Here is a 19,763-nt window from a genome sequence, read left to right on the forward strand (position 1 = left end):
ATTACACCTCTTCATAGCAATAAACGATTACATCCCGGATATGAACAAAAATCTCTTTAAACTTCTGGGAAGGAACTGAATTGTTAATAGAGGAAATAATTGTTCTTAATCTACTTTTTCATATGTTGATTGGCAGGATCAGTGTCAGTGATGACTCTTAGCAATTGGCAGAAAAGACACATTATTGCTCAGTTCCTATTTAACCATATCACCAAGTAAAGGTAGTATAAGAAAATTAATGTCAATAAACTTTTAACTTGATCTCTTAATCACTCTAGATTTCTTAAGGCAATCATTGGACTTTTCGCACAAATACTATTGAAACAGCTCTATTTGTCTTACATTGCATATTATCTAAGCCTTACACAGAAACACACCAATCGTGTGCTCTTTCTATAATCCTGCCTTACCATGGAATTTGATGGAATTGTTGATGATTTCCAGTGAATCAAGTATAGCATTATATTCTCCCACCTTTACTTCCTTTTTGTCTGCAGAGAAACAAACAATTGGAAATATTTCTGTCAGTTCATATTTTATTCATTTCTAACAGCTATTATATTTCTCATTTTACCTCCCCTGTTATTGCTATGCTTACAGAAAAAGGTAGCATATGAAATGATTCAGAGAAGCTGGCTAAAACTTGGATTTTAGGAAACCGTATGCATCACACAGAACCACATTGTAGAGTCACTACAATAAAAATTACAGAGCTTAAGTTGTTCCCGAAATGTTCTAAAATTACTGTAACTATGAATGAATACATTTTGTAGGCTGTTATTTTTAGAGATATGGATTGGAGAACATCTGAAAAATAGAGAGTTCAAACGAATACTCGTATGTAATCACGCTAAGTCCAGAACTTCAAATAGCAGCTTTGAGAACCATTCCATTTCTCCAAATGAGGCATTCGAGCTAACTGAAAAATTGAAGGAAAAGACATCTAAAATGGCGAGGTAGTACAGGTACAAGAACAAAATGAACCACTGGATTGCTGGTGTAAAGAACTGGTTAAAATACTGGATAATTAGGGATATTTTTGTTCTTAGGCAGTGGTTCCCAAACTTGGCAACTGTAAGACTTGTGGACTTCAACTCCCAGAGTTCTCCAGCCAGAAGAGCTAGCTGGAGAATTCTGGGAGTTGAAGTCCACAAGTCTTAAAGTTGCCAAGTTTGGGAACCACTGTTCTTAGGTATGGAAACTCACTGCGATACTTTAGGCAGTCACTCTCTCGATCCAACCATGAAATAATACTATATATACTACCTTGAGCTCTTGATTGAAACAAAAGGATCTAAATTAACAAATAAATAAAATAAAAATAAAAACTTGGATCTCTGTAGTGCTGTTAAGTTTTTTACGGAATGTTTTTATTGGTTCTGGTATTTCGAGATTTGAGAATATTTCATCTCTTGGTGATGGACAAGATACAATGTTTTGGAATTTCTTTAGTTATGTGATAACCAAAGAACGCGTGTGAATATCTAGTCTTTCACTGGACAACTATATCTCCAGGGATCTGTAAAACAGGTGTGGAAAATGCTTCAAACTGTTTTAACCTTATTGGAAGTGTTTTGACCTCGAAACAGCCCCATTTGGAGGTGAGAATACTCCTGGTGAGGATTGAACTGTATCAGAGCATTTCCATTGAGAGAGGAATACTTTGTTTTGACTTTACAATACTTTGAAATATTTTACACACAGCTTCACAGGTTTTCACTGAATCCTAAAAAATATAATAAATTATTAGCTTCTATTAGGCTTTTTCAGGTTGGGATGTGCAAGCTACCTGGGAGGGGGGGATTTACAGTAATGGAAATATGAATGTCGTAAGAGCACTACTGAGGAGTCGCAACAATAAAATATGCTGAAAAACAGCACCAAGAAAACAATTCTCAAAACACCCTAACACTTCTCTATGGTCAACAGCATAATTACTGTGACCCTCAGAGCTAATTGCACAACAGTATAAAATCATCCTGATTATAGGCACTGTGGGAATGGCTGGAGCTAGCTTGCACTTCCTTACCAATTAATAAGTTTGAGAAGAAACTCCTTCCACAAGGATTATCCTTTACCCTTATCTAGCAGTGTTTTTTTTTACTTTTTTGTGTATTGCCAAGCTTTTAAAAAAGTTCCTTGAAGTTTACAATATAACCCTATAAAACAAATACAACAAATACACAGCATTAAAAAAATCCATAAAACAATCAACCATCCCCATGTCAGCTAATCAGCAGCAATTTTTACAATTAAAATTAGAGATTAAATGCTCTGTGAACAAGCTTTTCACCACCTTTATAATTTTATGCTTTTTAATTTTATTTTTTAATTTACTGTAAATTATGTCCCCAAATATGCTGAAATCACTATATTATTTGGGGTGGTGGTGGTATAACTTCATTTCAAAATTGCTGATATTTAACCATGATAGGTCCTTTTTAATAATACAGGGCATATTTGCTTTAGTGGAATTCTTTTGTAATCAGAAATAGATACTATGATTATGGAGAAAAAGGCAACTAAAGGGCATAAAATATTCAAGATATTTGCAGACTTTAGAGTCTTATTTCAGGAAAATGAAACTGATTAAAAGAAGTTATTAGTATCTTCAATCATTCTGTCTAAGAGAAACAAATTAAAAAGAGAGAAAAATATGCATGATTAAAATGACTAAGATTACACTTCCTATCTGCCAGACAATTGATAAGAATAATTAAAGGTATCACTGACATATCAAGAATGAAGAATGAAAAGAAAATTTGAAGCACATTACACCTAACTACTCTTTTCAGTTGGCGTAGTGACTAGATAAAGCTAATAAAAGTGTCAATCACGAAAACAAAGTGTGAAAAGCAGGAATTCTTTCCAACGCCTTATTAATAATTATGCTTTGAATCACATGATCCAGAAGGATGGAATATTAGAATGGAGTTGTCAGCAATATTCCATGCCGCTGCCTAATGGTATTTTTCCTTGTCAATTCATTTTGTGATGTCCTGACAAATTACACATGTTCTTGTATTGCTAAATTGGTGGGTTAATATTTTGAAAAACCTCCCGAAGAAATTAGATAGCTGATTGGATAGATAGGTAGGCAGCAGGGGTGGGTTTATCACCCCGTTCCAACCGGTTCGGTTGGAACGGGGCCGGCGGCGTCCTCGTGCACGTGCGCGGTGCACGCATGCGTACTAGCGTCTGCGTGACGCTCCAGCTGCTCCTGGAGGATCACGCAGGCGCTGTATACGTCCTGCGCATGCGTGGAAGCGCAGAACTCTTCAAAACCGGGTAAGGACCGCGGGCGGGCGCGCCCTTCGCCATTCCCGGAAGTTACTTCCAGGTTCGCCGACCAACTGGTTCGCAGGGCCCGCCGCGAACTGGTTGACACCCACCCCTGGTAGGTAGGTAGGTAGGTAGGTAGGTAGGTAGGTAGGTAGGTAGGTAGATAGATGATAGATAGATAGATAGATAGATAGATAGATAGATAGATAGATAGATAGATAGATAGATAGATAGATAGATGATACTAAATGTAGATATTTAATTATGATCAGTGACCAGTCATATGCAACTTAAACATTTCAGAAAAAAATAGGTAGTAGAAATAAGATAAAAATAAAGTAGAAATGGAATAAATAAAATAAAAAATGCTGTTATGTCACAACTCTAAGAGTAGGATGTTTTATATCTTCTTATGGAAACAAGCACAACTAAAAATAACTTTATTGAGAGATAGTATGAATCCCGTCTAAAACTAAGAAATACGTTGATTTCCCCCAGATTTTGGTTCTTATTAGGAGATGGTAAAAGTATGCCTGCATGTAAATGATCAAAGAACGGGCAATGAAAAATACATCAATTAGAGTCTTAAATTCATTCTAACAAAAAAAAACAACACTATAGCATCTTTCAGTAAATGGAACAGTACTGTACCTCTCTTTTAATACTGTTGAGGGGTAAATTTTTGAAATAAGCCAAATAAGTTTCTACAGCTTGCTGATTAAAACAAGATTGAATGAATAGTTTGTAAGTAGAAAGGGTTTCCAGACTGAACTCATGCATCTTTGATTATAACACCCCTGTGTAATATTAAAGAAATTTGACAGATTTTGCCTTTAACTTTCTCTAAGCCTATGGGTAATAGAAAGTAGAAAGCTGCTACAGCATAGATTGGCTAGGATTTTATTTTCCACCTTGCTGAAAAGTCACGAAGAAGAATTAATAGGGGCAGTAAATCATTAAAAAAACAGGAGTTCAAACTAAGAAGAGAATCAGCATTTGATTCAATGGTATCAAGGCTATTTCCATATGGTTTAAAGCCAGAAATGCAGCATGGACCCTGGAACAGTGCTCATAAAAATCTATATTATATAATATCTAAGGGCTCTGAATGATTATAAGGGGTACAGTGCACCATACAACATTGGGATATAATTTCAGCTTTCAAAACCTAAGTATATACCTATCCCCCTTTAGAACAGTGACGTGCGGTGAGGTTTATGGCTGGTGAGGCAGCAATTTTTTTAGACTTGTGGACTTCAACTCCCAGAATTCCACAACAGGCATGCTCAGTTCTGATTTAAAGCGACAGCATTTGTTTTTCTCCTTTGCTAAATAAGTTTCTTTCTTTCTTTTTCTTTTTCTTCTCCCTTCTCCTCCTTCCTCCCTCCCTCTCTCTCTCTCTCTCACACACACACACACACACAGTTGCACCAGTAGGTGAGGCACGTTGTTCTCCTGCCTTCTCCTGTAGAGGGCGCTTTTTTAGAGCCTTTTTTAAACAGTTAAGCACTAAGCAGAGTCATCCACGGTGACTCTGGCAGCAACTACCTCAGCCTGACCTCAGCTCCCGCCTTTTTCCTTTTACATTTTTTTCTTTTCATGATGACAGTGGTGAGGTTCTGCCTCCCCTGCCTCCCCTGCCCGCACGTCCCTGCTTTAGAATGGAAAAAAATTCCAAGTCTTCCTTGGCACTAAGGTGAGTTTGTAATCCCACCATACATAGGTCATTAAGGTTGGAATGAAAAAGTAGAAAATCCAGGTAAAAAGTGCAGGGGTGCCACGGGAGGGGGGATGGAGGATAGAGAGTCAGTAGAATCCCCAGGAAAGCCAGTGCAGGCTGCACACAAGATGGGGTTAGGGTTGGAAGTTGGCAGGGAGGGTTGCAAGTAGAAATCATGTGACTTTGGTTCCCTGTGATGTGGAGTTGGGCGCCCCATGATTGTGAGGGCGCTGCAGTAGTCATAACTTCAAGGACTGGTCATACAGCACTTTTACAGTGCTGCCATAACTGTTCTGTCCCCCCTTCTCCGCTTGTTAACAGACGGCAGGCAGACAAACTTAAAAGGAACTCTCTTTATCAGTTCTCAGCCTAAACTGGCTGCGAGCCCAAAAATAACATAAATACAGTCTCTAACGAGATAATAGAATACTAAATAAAAACTCTTACAATGCAATGCACTTCTCCAAGTGTATCCTTGAATCAAGGTTACAGAAAACCAAGCACTTTTCCAAGTGTATCTTACATAAACCACGGCTGCTGATTAATCAATGTGGAACGAACCAAGGAACGTTGACTCCTGCAACTAGGGCGTGGCACCATCCTTCCTTTTATCCCCCAAACCCCACTAATGAGCCCCAGCTGCATCGTTAATCTTGCATTCTGAAAAGACTCACAGAAGACTGCTGCTGAGTCACAAAACATAACTATGGACAGTCACTGAATGAATAGATGTAAAGTGAAATAAGCTTATTGATACATCTATAACTGTTGTGGCTCAGCAGGAGGCTTTGGAGCTGCTATCAGCCTCTGACAGTGAGGGGCCCTATGAGTCAGGCCTGGAGGAGGCAGAGGGCCCTGGACAGGGTTCTGACTCTGAGCAGGGCTCAGAGAGACTAGCTGGTCCCCAGGTAATGACTGAGCCTTGGATCAGTGAGAGAGGCTGACACAGAAACCTCCTGTGAGTTGTTTCGGGATGCGCGCAGGAGAAGGGCTGACCGACATAAGGAACAATTGAGGACTCACAGGAGATGATAACAAGCAGCTGTTGCTTGTTAGGATCTCCTTCTGCGGATAAAAGACTGATGGTGCCACTCCCTGGTTGCAGAAGTCAACGTTCCGTTCTGTTTCTGTTCTAGTCAAGCTCTCCGTTTGTGTGCAACCATCGAGAAAAAGCACTTGGATAAGTGACTTGATTTATATAATCCTATTTTGTAGTAGTTCATGAGTGAGGACTTTTGCCAGAGCATTTATCTGTGTTTATTTTGGGCTCGCAGCCAGCAAGAGCCGGGACTGATAAAAATATTCCTTTGAACGTTCTGTTTGGCTTTAGTTTCTGAACGGACAAGGTGGGGGGTCAGAACATATAACAATAGCAACATTAAATGTTTATCACTACATTTTAAAAAAATTAATCATTTAAAACACAACTTCCATTATAATGGGGAAGTATGTTACAGATTTAATGCTATTTGTTCATACTTCCATAGTGTGATTTTAATAAATGTACACCAACTCTTTTCAACTATAATTAAATAAAGGTTCTTCCTATTACCTCCAGCATTAGTTTGACACTCTTGATTTCCTAGCATCATCAAATATTAATTGTAAATGACAGATTCAAAACAGAAGATTCTTATGATCAAAAGGTTTAATTATGGAAGGCTGTTTGATGATTGTCCAAGAGCTGGCAGAAACTTTCAACCGGAACATTATTTCTAATTTTAGCGCACAGCATGATGGAATTTATAGCATGTTATATTTTGGGGAAAGTAACTGTTTCTCTTCAGTAAGAATTATATGTGATATTTTCCCTACAAAATGGGAAGTTCTCTCTCCTAAAGTTATCCACTCAGATATAGAGAGTATTGTCATAATTTCAAGAATCTCTAAGTAGCATTTGAAATTTTACACATTTTATTTGCTACGAGTGGATTAAAAAAAAAATGATTCAGGCTTATAAATATAATTCCCATCATTTAATTTTAAAGGTTGTCCTGCTAAGGAATACAGACAATAATGAGGTTATTCCTGTATACATACAATATAGGCAAGTTATAGCAAACAAATACAATGAATTATATTTCATTTTACACAACTGCCTCTATCCTAATGAAATGTCTCATAAGTGAGAAGGTTGTCTCTTGTCTAAAGTGGACATCACTAGATGCATCTTCAATATTGGATGTGAGTAGCTAGTTTGCAGCTCCCATGCACTCAGGCTGTTGATCATAAATGCGAGATCTGCTTGAAATAAACTGGCATCTAGCCATTACATGGTGATGAGGAAGCAGACTTGGTATATACTGCTTGAGAATTAAGCACTAAGGACTCCGTGTGAAGGATCCACTAAAATGGTCTGGCACCGTGTCTTTATGTTATGGACTTTGGAGAAAATGCTATTCAAGGAGTTAAACCGATTTACACATCACAGCAAGCAAATATTATCGTTAATGTATATTTTACCAAGCCATGAGAAATCCAAAAGGGCATTCAACAAGGATGTCCTTCATCTCCACTGTTGTTTATTTTAGTCCTGGAATAGATATATTAGACAGGATGAAAAAATAATGGGTATAAAAATTAAAAACGAAACCTTTCAATGGAGAGCCTATGCTGAGGATTTATAATATTTTTATAAAATGCAAAATGTGGAATGGAATACCTAGCAATAGCAGTTAGACTTATATACTGCTTCATAGGGCTTTCAGCCCTCTCTAAGCGGTTTACAGAGTCAGCATATCGCCCCCACAGTCTGGGTCCTCATTTTACCCACCTCGGAAGGATGAAAGGCTGAGTCAACCTTGAGCCGGTGAGATTTGAACCGTTGAACTGCAGATAACAGTCAGCTGAAGTGGCCTGCAGCATACCTAATGAAGAAGCTAAATACCTTTGGGTTTAGCTTTGGTTTCAAAATAAATAATTAGAAAACAAAAATACTGGTTAAGAATATGATTACTCAAGATTATGAAACTTTGACAAAGAAGCCAGGTTTTAAGATGAAAAAAACAATAGCAATAGCAGTTAGACTTATATACTGCTTCATAGGGCTTTCAGCCCTCTCTAAGCGGTTTACAGAGTCAGCATATTGCCCCCACAGTCTGGGTCCTCATTTCACCCACTTCGGAAGGATGGAAGGCTGAGTCAACCTTGAGCCGGTGAGATTAGAACCGCTGAACTGCAGATAACAGTCAGCTGAAGTGGCCTGCAGTACTGCACCTTAACCACTGCGCCACCTCGGCTCATAAATAAAAAAATACCTTGGGGTGACATTGACAAATATAAACTCTAAGTTGTTTCAAAATAATTTTGTGCTGTTTGGAACGATATAAAAAAAGACACTATGATAAAATTGCAATTATCCTTACTCGGTATAATTTCTGTAATTAAGATGAATGTTGTGCCAAAGATGTTGATGACTGGTGCTTTATTTAAACAATGGCGAAAGGATATTTCTAAGCTTAAATGTCAAGGAAAAAAACCCCCGAAAATTAAATATAAATTGTTGCAAGATGCTGAAGAAAAATAATAAGTTACCTGACCAGCCATGAATTAAGATTTTCATGGCATGCAAGACAAGGTTAAAATAAATGCTGACTTTAAGTATCATTTTGTTAGGCATAACATCCTAAGAGCTTGGAAAAAATGTAAAATAAAGTTCTCACCTAAGGTACTTTTTCGGATGTCACTTCAAGAAGCTTTCTTCATAAAAGAAATAAGGGTGAGAACAAGCTGGTGGACTTATGGTGAAATAATATCCTTTAAACAAAAGATAGAGCCGAGGTAGTGCAGTGGTTAGGGTGCAGTACTGCAGGCCACTTCAGCTGACTGTGATCTGCAGTTCAGCGGTTCAAATCTCACCGGCTCAAGGTTGACTCAGCCTTCCATCCTTCCGAGGTGGGTGAAATGAGGACCCAGACTGTGGGGGCGATATGCTGACTCTGTAAACCGCTTAGAGAGGGCTGAAAGCCCTATGAAGCGGTATATAAGTCTAATTAATAAATTAATTAATAAATAGATATAAAGCTAAACCTCAAGTGAAACTAACCTCAAGTGAATAGGAGAATTGGAATCAAAAGGACATATTTACAAACATACAACTGAAGGAAAGATTTAATCTAGACCAAAAGGTTGTGGGTCTGAAACTGTAAAAATGAATTTGGAATTGTATTTTGTACTGACGATGAACATGTTATTACCAAGTTGCTGCTGAAACTAAAATCTTAATTAAAAAACTATCACAAGCAACTGGGAGATCTAGCGGGTTTTTAGGGGATAATAGAGGTTTTCTCAGATAATCTGATAGGACTGGGATAGCGAACCTATGGCATGCGTGCCACAGGTGGCACGCAGAGCCATTTGTTATGGCACATGATGCATTACCCTGTCACCTGGCCAGCGCACATGTGCGCGCTGGCCAGCTGAGGTCAGCCTTTTTTAAAGCTATTTTTCAAGGTGGGTAAAATGAGGACCCGGATTGTTGTTGGGGGCAATACCCTGACTCTGTAAACCGCTTAGAGAGGGCTGAAAGCCCTATGAAGCGGTATATAAGTCTAACTGCTATTGCTATTGCTAATGAGGACCCAGATTGTTGGGGGCAATATGCTGACTCTGTAAACCGCTTAGAGGGGGCTGAAAGCCCTATGAAGCGGTATACAAGTCTAACTGCTATTGCTATTGCTATAAAGAAAGGATGACTTCCAGGCTGATTAAAACTTGAGAAACAAAGAAAAAGAACTCTTTTTAACGGGTGAATATTTCAAGGATTGAGCAAAATGCCATCTGTTATGTTCCACAAAAGATTTATTTATTTGTTAAAACTATTTATATTCCATGTTCAAGTTAATACAAAATGGTTTACAAGCAATATAAACAACTGTAAACAAAAATATAGTAAAAGCTATTTAAAAAAAAAATTCTAGGATTCTTCCCGGAAGGCAGTTAATGACAGTGGCTTCGGTGGTGGGTGGGAGGGAAGAGTGAGCAGATTTTTGAGATGGTCTTATATAGTCCTGTTCATTTATTTTATTTATTTAACAACGTTTTCTTCATAGTGGGATGATATATTTCCCTAATATAATCCTTACACTGATCTGGGAGGAAAGTCTGAGAGAAAAACCTCATAATTAAGTGTGAAATTAAGGTTCGCCTCAACTCTAGTATTTAATCTACACCAGTAATTCCCAACCTTTTTTTGACCATGTCCCACCTAAACATCTCTAAAATCCTGATCCCCCCCCCCCATGACATATAATTCTTACTTTACTCAAAAACTAAACTCTCCTCACACTGAGGAAGACTAAAAGGCCATTAACTTGGTTTAAACAAAGTTCAAATTGCCCCCATTAAAAATCAAATTGCCCCCCTGTGGGACATGGGCCGCACGTTGGGATCCACTGATTTATACAATATCAACCTATATTATACTACATTAGATTTCTGTCTGAAAAGCTATCCACACCATTTTTGCCATATGAGCAGGTAAGATATAAACCAGTGGTTCCCAAACTTGGTAACTTTAAGACTTGTGTACTTCAACTCCCAGAATTTTCCAGCCAGCTCTTTATTTGGGAACCAATAAACTATACAAAATATACGAGGAATCATTCAGTAAATATTTGAAACTGCCCTAATTATTGCCATTACTATCTAGATAACATACCAAGGAGACAAATAGCTCAATTAGACTGATATTATTTGTATTGATCAATTTTTACTGTAATTATAGTAACTATATTTTTCCATATCAGTTAATTAGTATTTGCAGTTTATAAAAATGTGTCATGTTGAGGTTATTCTCTTTTGTAGTGATGTTTCTTCTTTTGCATTTTTGCCTAAGGGTTCAATCACATAAAATAGTCCAGTGTATTAATTAATAACCTGGTAGCAGTTGTGCATTTGTTATTTACTTTTTATGGATTTTGTTATTTTAAGAAAAAACAGATTTTTCCTATTGCACAAGAAAACATTCTGAAAGTGAAATTGAATGACACATAGTTGTTATGCTGTTTTTAGTATAGAACTATACATTTTTATACAGCTTTTGAAATGTGTTTTTATTGAATTCATAAGCATTTATCAATAATTCAAACGTTATGCACTATCTGAAGTTATTTGAGGGACAACCCCTCCCCAATTACATCAGCCTGCCACATTGGATCTAGCAGACTATATATCTATATCTATATCTATATCTATATCTATATCTATATCTATATCTATATCTATATCTATATCTATATCTATATCTATATCTATATCTATATCTATATCTATATCTATATCTATATCTATATCTATATCTATATCTATATCTATATCTATATCTATATCTATATCTATCTATATCTATATCTAATCTATATCTATATCTATATCTATCTATATCTATATCTATATCATCTATCTATTATATATCTATATATCTCTATCTCTATCTCTATCTCTATCTCTATCTCTATCTCTATCTCTATCTCTATCTCTATCTCTATCTCTATCTCTCTCTCTCTATCTATCTATCTATCTATCTATCTATCTATCTATCTATCTATCTATCTATCTATCTATCATCTATCTATTTATCTATCTATCTATCTATCTATCTATCTATCCTGACCCCCCTCTTCTCACACCAACACACTCCGAGTCAAAGATACTTTCCGGAATTTATTAAGAGACAGACAGGTCCTTGGCAGCAAGCCGGCACAGATAAGGTGTGGCAGCAATCCAGCCTGCCAAGCTCACAATTCCAAGCTCACATTAGTTCTTGCGTTGACTTCTGCAAGAGGGGCATGTGCACACGCAGTCCTTTTATAGTCTGGAGAGGAGCCTAATGACCACCAGCTGAGTGCAATTACCTCCTGTACTTGCACAACTGTTCCTGACGCCTATTAGCTCTTTGGTGCCAGGCATCCAGGAACAACTCACTGCTGGCTTCTGGATCACTCTCCCTTGTCTCCTCTCCACTGGTCCAAGGCTCAGGTGCCACCTGGTGGCCAACCAGTCTCTCTGCGCCCTGCTTGGAGTCGGAACCCTGTCCAGGGTCCTCCACATCCTCCAGAGCTGACTCATAGGACTCATACACACACACACACACACACACACACACACACACACACTACAAGTACCATCTGCCAGGGACCTTTAGAGCACCCCATGATTATCTGACCAAAATTCAGGTGCTTAGCAACTGGTTCATATTTATGACCTTTACTGGGTCATGTGATCCCCTTCTGACAAACAAAGTCAATGGGGAAGTCAAATTCTCTTAACAACCAGATTACTGACTTATCAATTTCAATGGTTCAATTAACAACTCTGACAAGAAAAGTCATAAAATGAAACACTACTCACTTTAAAATATCTCACTTAACAACAGAAATTTGGGACTCAATTATGGTCATAAGTCAAGGACTACCTGTACATTTGACTTTCAAGTCAGTATTGACTCCAGGTTACTAAAGGGATAGGTATGTGCAATTTTCTTGGTAAAGTTTTCAGAAGTGATTTGTCATTGCCTACCTCTTACAACTGAGAGTGACTAGCCCAAAGTCATAATTTGGGTTCCTTGCATAAGGCAGTATTAAAACTCAGGTTTCTCTGCTTCTAATTAGCACCTTATTCGCTAGTTTACTGTTTCTCAAATTTGGCACGTTTAAGATGTAAAGACTTTAACTCCCACTATTCGCTTGCCAGCATCTCCTTCGCTATTATTTTTGAAGAAAAGCTCATAATTTATCAACCAGAAATCTGGACACATCTGCAAAACAATATCTAATGAAATAAAAACAATATTATGCTATGTTTTTATGAATACATTAATCAATCTTTGGAATTTATAATGAGAACTCAAACCAATCTTTAGAACTTGAATGAGAACCTAGATGGAATTTCAGACTGTGATCAACATTTTGATTGAGGATTTATTTCTGAGTAAAATACGAATAGGATTGTATAATTAGACACTAGGGTTAGACCACAGTTTAGACATGTTTTGCTAAAAGAAATGTGTCAGTTTTGAATGAAATAAATTTCAATAATTAAATTTGAAATGGTTTTTATTCCTGACTTTCCTTACAGAAATGTTTTCATTAGCCCTTTTGCAAATTTTCCTCCCTATTGTCTTAAAGCCCAACATTTAGCAATAGCAATAGCACTTAGACTTATATACCGCTTCATAGGGCTTTCAGCCCTTTCTAAGCGGTTTACAGAGTCAGCATATTGCCCCCACAGTCCGGGTCCTCATTTCACCCACCTCGGAAGGATGGAAGGCTGAGTCAAACCCTGAGCCGGTGAGATTTGAACCACCGAACTGCAGCTAACAGTCAGCGGAAGTGGCTGCAGTACTGCACTCTAACCACTGCGCCACCTCGGCTCTATGGTATCATGGTATCATACTCTGTCTATGCATTTATCTACCTGTAACTTCAACTAAACACATAGCAGTAGCTAGGTACTGTTCTTAGAACATACTAAATCAAACTTCAGACACAACAGTACCAATTAATGAAAAAATATTACTTCACATTCTCCTTGTAAGAGTGTTTCTAAGAGTGCCATCTGTTTTCTTAATGTTAGATCAAATTAAACTCACCGCACACAGGATGGTATTTTTATTTTTAACTTTCAACAGATGATGCTGACGTTGCAAGTTCCATATACTGCCAAATAGGTGGATATGGTCTACTGTAAAATGTTTTTAACTAATGATAAGTATTAATGTAAAAAATTCATCCCAGAGGCATAGGAATAGCCATGTTAACAAAAAATGACCTTTCTTAAAACTTGTTTTGTTCTGAATGAATCAGTGGTGGGTTGCAGGCGGTATGCCCCGGTACCGGTGTACCGGAGCCAGCCCGGAGCACCAGATACCGTTCTGGTATGGTGCTCCGGAGGGCCCACCCGCCTGCCCTCGCTTCTTACCATCCTTTTACGTCTTCAGCACGTCCGGGCATGCACACAGTGTGTACATCACCTATGTGATGCTCCACTGAGAAGCTGCAGCATTGAGGAGGCTCACAGAAGCACCAAGACTCATACGCGTGCTGCGCGAATCCACATGGATGCCGGCAAGCCCGTTCCAACTGGTACGGTTGGAACGGAATCCGCAACCCAACACTGGAATGAATGCATCATACAGTATGTTCCAAGACTTGAACATGGAAAAAATTCTGATACTTATAAAATAAAACTCTAATTTTAGATTCTGACAATTAGAATGGTTTTGTTGTTACAGCATTGACTTGAAACATTTAAGTACGTTAGGCAAAAGGTGGGGCTACAAATGTTTTTGTATTCTACTGCACTGAAAAAAGTTGGATGTTACTTCTTTCTTTTCTTTCTTTTTTAGTTCTCTCTTTAACATTATAGTGTTTTGTTTATGTTTGTATTTTACTTTATTATAAAGTTTAATAAAAGTTTCTTTTTAAAAGGTTATTAAATATTTCACCTGATTTTATTTAATACATTAAATGAATATATTTCCTAATATATTTTCAGTACTTTTGTCTGGAAAAAGGAATTTTAGTTTGCTACTATAAATAGTAAACTTCCTAATCTTCAATGTATTGTTCCAATTTTAGTATATGTACTGCTGGAGGAGGATTCCTCCCCATGATGGCTGCTGAACGGTAAGGGTCTCTCTCGGTCTCTCTCGGTCTCTCTCTCTCTCTCTCTCTCTCTCTCGGTCTCTCTCTCTCTCAGTCTCTCTCTCTCTGTCTCTCTCTCTCTCTCTCGGTCTCTCTCGGTCTCTCTCGGTCTCTCTCTCGGTCTCTCTCTCTCTCTCTCTTGGTCTCTCTCTCTCTCAGTCTCTCTCTCTCGGTCTCGGTCTCTCTCTCTCTCTCGGTCTCTCTCGGTCTCTCTCGGTCTCTCTCTCGGTCTCTCTCTCTCTCTTGGTCTCTCTCTCTCTCAGTCTCTCTCTCTCTGTCTCTCTCTCTCTCTCTCGGTCTCTCTCTCTCTCTCGGTCTCTCTCGGTCTCTCTCGGTCTCTCTCAGTCTCTCTCTCTCTTGGTCTCTCTCTATCTTTCTCTCTCTCTCCTGGTCTCTTGGTCTCTCTCTCTCTCTCTCTCGGTCTCTCTCTCTTTCTCTCGGTCTCTTGGTCTCTCTCAGTCTCTCTCTCTCTCTCGGTCTCAGTCTCTCTCTCTCTGTGTCTCTCTGTCTCTCTCTTGGTCTCTCTCTCTCTCGGTCTCTCTCAGTCTCTCTCTCTCTCTCTTTCTCTCTCTCTACGGGTCTCTTGGTCTCTCTCTCTCTCTCTCGGTCTCTCTCTCTCTTTCTCTCTGTCTCTCTCTTGGTCTCTCTGTCTCTCTCAGTCTCTCTCTCTCTCGGTCTCTCTCTCTCTCGGTCTCTCTCTCTCTCTCTCTCTCTCTCTCTCTCTCTCTCTCTCTCTCTCTCTCTCTCTCCGATGATCTGCTGATTTTGCTGCCAATGCTGGTTCTCTGGCAGCACGGCTCCCTAGACTTAGGAATGGACCAAGATGGCTTTCAGATACCCATAGGCCCACCTGGAAGGGAGCGTTGAAGATTCCAGTTTGCTGTGAAAGTAATTGGAAAGTCACTGAGTATCCATCTTCCTCTTGGTAGTTCATTTTCTTAAGCAAGCCTGAGTTTTAATTTCACTTTTTGAATCTTCTTTTTTACTCTGCTTTTATCTTTAAAAGCCAGCCAGTCAGTTGAATGCTCATTTATTTTATCTTAACCCCCTGCTGGACTCTACAATACCTGTTCTTTTTCGTTCTCTTTGATTTATGTTATTGTTTTGAGTAACTTTCGCTTCTCTGTAACGAAACATGGCATTTTCATGGATGATGAAAGTGTTTTCATTTGATTTACATTAATATTGGTCTCCCACCACAAGGTCTTTGCATTTTATTAATCTGAAAAATATTTGGACCTTTTTTTAAAAAAATAAAAAAAATCTTAGATGGAAATATCCAGAAAATATCTTCCCTGTTTTTTTTATTTATTTATTCACTTTGCTTCAGCATTTTTTGGTTCCTGACTAAATTTCACAGAGCAATAATGTATCAGATTACAGGCAAGGAAGGTAACATGCAATTATTAGCTGAAAGCTTTTTTAAAAAGTTTGATGAAATAATAATGGCTATGGAAAATATTCAAATGCATGCAGTTCTGAATAAATTAGATTCACAAATGGTATGTGATTTGAAAGTTGCAGACTCATTGGAAAGAGCTATGAACTGTACATAGAACTAATTGCATATACCTTTCTGGAGTTCAAGCCTGTGCTCTTTTACAACAGCAGAAGCCTGATTGAATGGAGAAGTGATAAATTGGTTTACTTTCAGAGGACTGAAGGAGATTGGGGAATGGATTTATCACGTTTAATCGGAAACCATTTTCTTCTGAACTTTGTTGGGAAGACAGACAAATTATGGAGACTGAATTTATTTTATTTAACTGGACAGCAATTGATATGAGATGGTGTTAAGAAACAAATGTGGAAATTTGATCCAGGACAAATTACTCTTAACTCTTGGAACAATTTGGGATATATAAGATGGTGTGGTAAATTTTCTATGAGTTATTAGCATAGAACCTTGCATTTTTTGTTATTGTTCTCCCTGTTAACTATTTTGAAATTAATATACTATATACCGTAGATGACTTGTCAATAATTTGCAATGGATTCAGTAGTTTAAAAATTTTGTGGGTCTGTTTCACAAGGGGTGGGAATAATATTGTAATAATATATTAATCAGTATTCAACTAAGAGGGATCTATCTATCTATCTATCTATCTATCTATCTATCTATCTATCTATCTACCTATCTATCTATCTATCTATCTATCTATCTATCTTTCTCTATATCTATCTCTATATCTATCTATCTATCTTTCTCTATATCTATCTCTATATCTATCTATCTATCTATCTTTCTCTATATCTATCTCTATATCTATCTGTCTATCTATCTATCTATCTATCTATCTATCTATCTATCTATCTATGTTTCTTTCTTTCTTTCTTTCTTTCTTTCTCTATATCTATATCTATCTATCTATCTATCTATCTATCTATCTATCTATCTATCTATCTATCTATCTATCTATCTATCCTGTTTCCTCAAAAAATAAACCTCCCCAGATAATAAGCCCAAATGGGCTTTTGAGCGCATGCGCTAAATAAGCCCTATTCCGAAAATAAGTCCTCCCTGAAAATATTTAAACACATGCGCAGCCTTGCCATTTCCTGGGGGGGGGAAGGGGAGGAACATGCCCCACGTGACCCACATGCACCTGCCATCCATGTAGAAAGGCCTCACAGAGGCTGCTCCTGCAAACCCTAGCTACTGCGCCCCTTCTCTTAGGGGCGGCCGCAAAAAGAGTGTCCAGTGATGCTAGAGCTGGCAAGAGTGTGCCAGAAACAGAGACAGAACTTCTGGCTCTTTCTGGATCAGCTCATTTGCAGGCTGCAAGCCGAGGTTAAGGGGCCTTCTGCACCTCAAAAATAATGACTTCCCCGAAAATAAGGCCAAGTGCTTATTTCAGGAGTCAAAAGAAAATCTATATCTATCTATCTGTTTTGACCCCCCCCCTCTTCGCTCGTTCACAAATGACAGTCAGATAGAACTTCAAAGGAAATATCTTTATCAGTCCTGGCTCAAGCTGGCTGCGAGCCCAAAAATAAACGTAGATAAAGTCTCTGGCAAAAAGTTACACAGCAAAAGCAAAAAACAAAAAGCTCTTACAGCAAACCAGGTTTACAGAAAGCAAATCACTTATCCAAGTGCCGCTTTGAATCAGGTTTACAGAAAGCAAATCACTTATCCAAGTGCCTCTTTGAATCTCGAAACGATGAACCACACACGATGAACCACGAACAAACGTTGACTTCTGCAACTAAGGCATGGCACCATCTGTCTTTTATCTGCAGAAGACGACCCTAACGAGCAACAGCTGCTCATTATTCCTGCATCCCGACGCAACTCACAGCAAGCTGCTGCTGAGTCACAACACTATCTATATCGAACTATCCTAAAAATACAAATTCCAGGTGTAACTATAAAAGAAGAGACAGACATTATGATCTCCGGAACTTAAAATATATTACCTGTGGTCGGAGAGAATGCCGTTAAAGCAATATCTGACAGTTCAGGGTCATTCCCTGGGGAATGGTATTGGTATGTGATAGGGGAGGAAGCAACAGGAGCTAAGCCTCCATCGATTAACATGTCTGAAGCCAAAACAGCAGAGCTAATTACAGGTGGGAGGTGGGTGGGTGGGTCTATCACGTGCGCAATGGCCAAACTGATCAATGTTGCATAAAGGCAAATATCTCTTCAATTGTAGTTTCTACACCCTGATGATGTTATCAGAGGCTATAGCAATAGCAGTTAGACTTATATACCGCTTCATAGGGCTTTCAGCCCTCTCTAAGCGGTTTACAGAGTCAGCATATTGCCCCCAACAACAATCTGGGTCCTCATTTTACCCACCTCGGAAGGATGGAAGGCTGAGTCAACCCTGAGCCGGTGAGATTTGAACAGCCGAACTGCAGAACTGCAGTCAGCTGAAGTAGCCTGCAGTGCTGCATTTAACCACTGTGCCACCTCAGGCTAACGAAAGCTAAGTGGATAATATATTTTAAGTTCCAGAGAGCATGATGTCTGTCTCATATATATGCACTTTTTTTTCAATCTCTTGTTTGCTTCGTGTTTTATTTTTGATTTCTGGGGGTTTTTTTTAGAATTTTTGGGGAGTTTTATATTTCAACTTTCCAAATAAAATCAAAACAGAAAGACCAAAAGAGTAAACTTGACACTGCTCTATTCCAAGTCATTCTCCATTTGAAAGACTATTGCATCCCAATTCAGTTTAAATCCCACACACCGAAGAACTTTTACAAAAGAGAAGAGGGACACAAAAATCTTGTATGAAAGCTATTTGACCATGTCTTTTTCACCCTTATGAAATTGTAGTATGTCTATTTAAATTATTGTAATTGGTCCATCCATTCATCCATCCATCCATCCATCCATCCATCCATCCATCCATCCATCCATCGGGCCATCCTATAATTTTGACTATGTATAATCTTGATTTCAGTGGGAAAATGAAGCATATATTTAAAGCTGAACATCTAAACAACAACAGGTCTTAAAAGCAGGACTGCACTTTCTATAAGTGAGATTAATATTTATTAATTTTAGCATGTTCTTTAATTCATATAAGGCATTTTGAGTATTTGTTGGAGTAGAAAGGCAGGATATAAATAAAACAAATTAAAGAATATATAAAGTTAGAAAAGTTAAAAAGAACATGTCTTTATTATGCATATTTTTCCTCAATCATATTTTAATTTTAAGAGGGTTTTTCACTGAACTATGTGTAATCTTAGTATTGCACACATCAAATTAATATTTGATACAGACCATAATGTAATTGGAAATATAAAATTAATTACATTTGAAATGCATAGATGTAGGTATAGCAAATGATGTGCTTTAATGAGTGTATTAAAATGCAAAATCATTGGAAAAATATAATTATAGCTTGCAATTACAAAGCTTGTTTCTGTGAACTAGTGCTTAATGACTATTTTTATATATACTTGGGTAGTTCAGTATAGTGTAGGTTGTTACTGATTAAAACTAGTAAGCCAGTTTTAAAACCTTGAAATACTTATTAAAACAAATGACTGGGCAGAATTCCCAAAAGCATGAATCATTTCCAAATCAGGTTGACCCACTTTGCTATGATGATTTTCTTAAGTACCATTTACAGCTGTTGATTAAATCTGATCTACCT

The 19,763-nt window shown here is 37.9% G+C and overlaps 1 protein-coding gene across 1 annotated transcript in view; it reads right to left on the reverse strand.

Annotated features, from left to right (window-relative positions):
* GABBR2 (gamma-aminobutyric acid type B receptor subunit 2) overlaps nucleotides 1-19,763 on the reverse strand; it is a 398,087-nt gene that overhangs the window by 147,367 nt on the left and 230,957 nt on the right. The window contains exon 9 of the mRNA XM_087721949.1: nucleotides 411-491. Coding sequence (XP_087578075.1) covers nucleotides 411-491 — 81 coding nt within the window. The remainder of the gene's footprint in view (nucleotides 1-410; nucleotides 492-19,763) is intronic.

Source organism: Thamnophis sirtalis, unplaced genomic scaffold (assembly GCF_051295495.1).
Source record: "Thamnophis sirtalis isolate CommonGarterSnake01/CBP01778 unplaced genomic scaffold, rThaSir2_p1.2 scaffold_8, whole genome shotgun sequence".
Classification (NCBI taxonomy): Eukaryota; Metazoa; Chordata; class Lepidosauria; order Squamata; family Natricidae; genus Thamnophis; species Thamnophis sirtalis.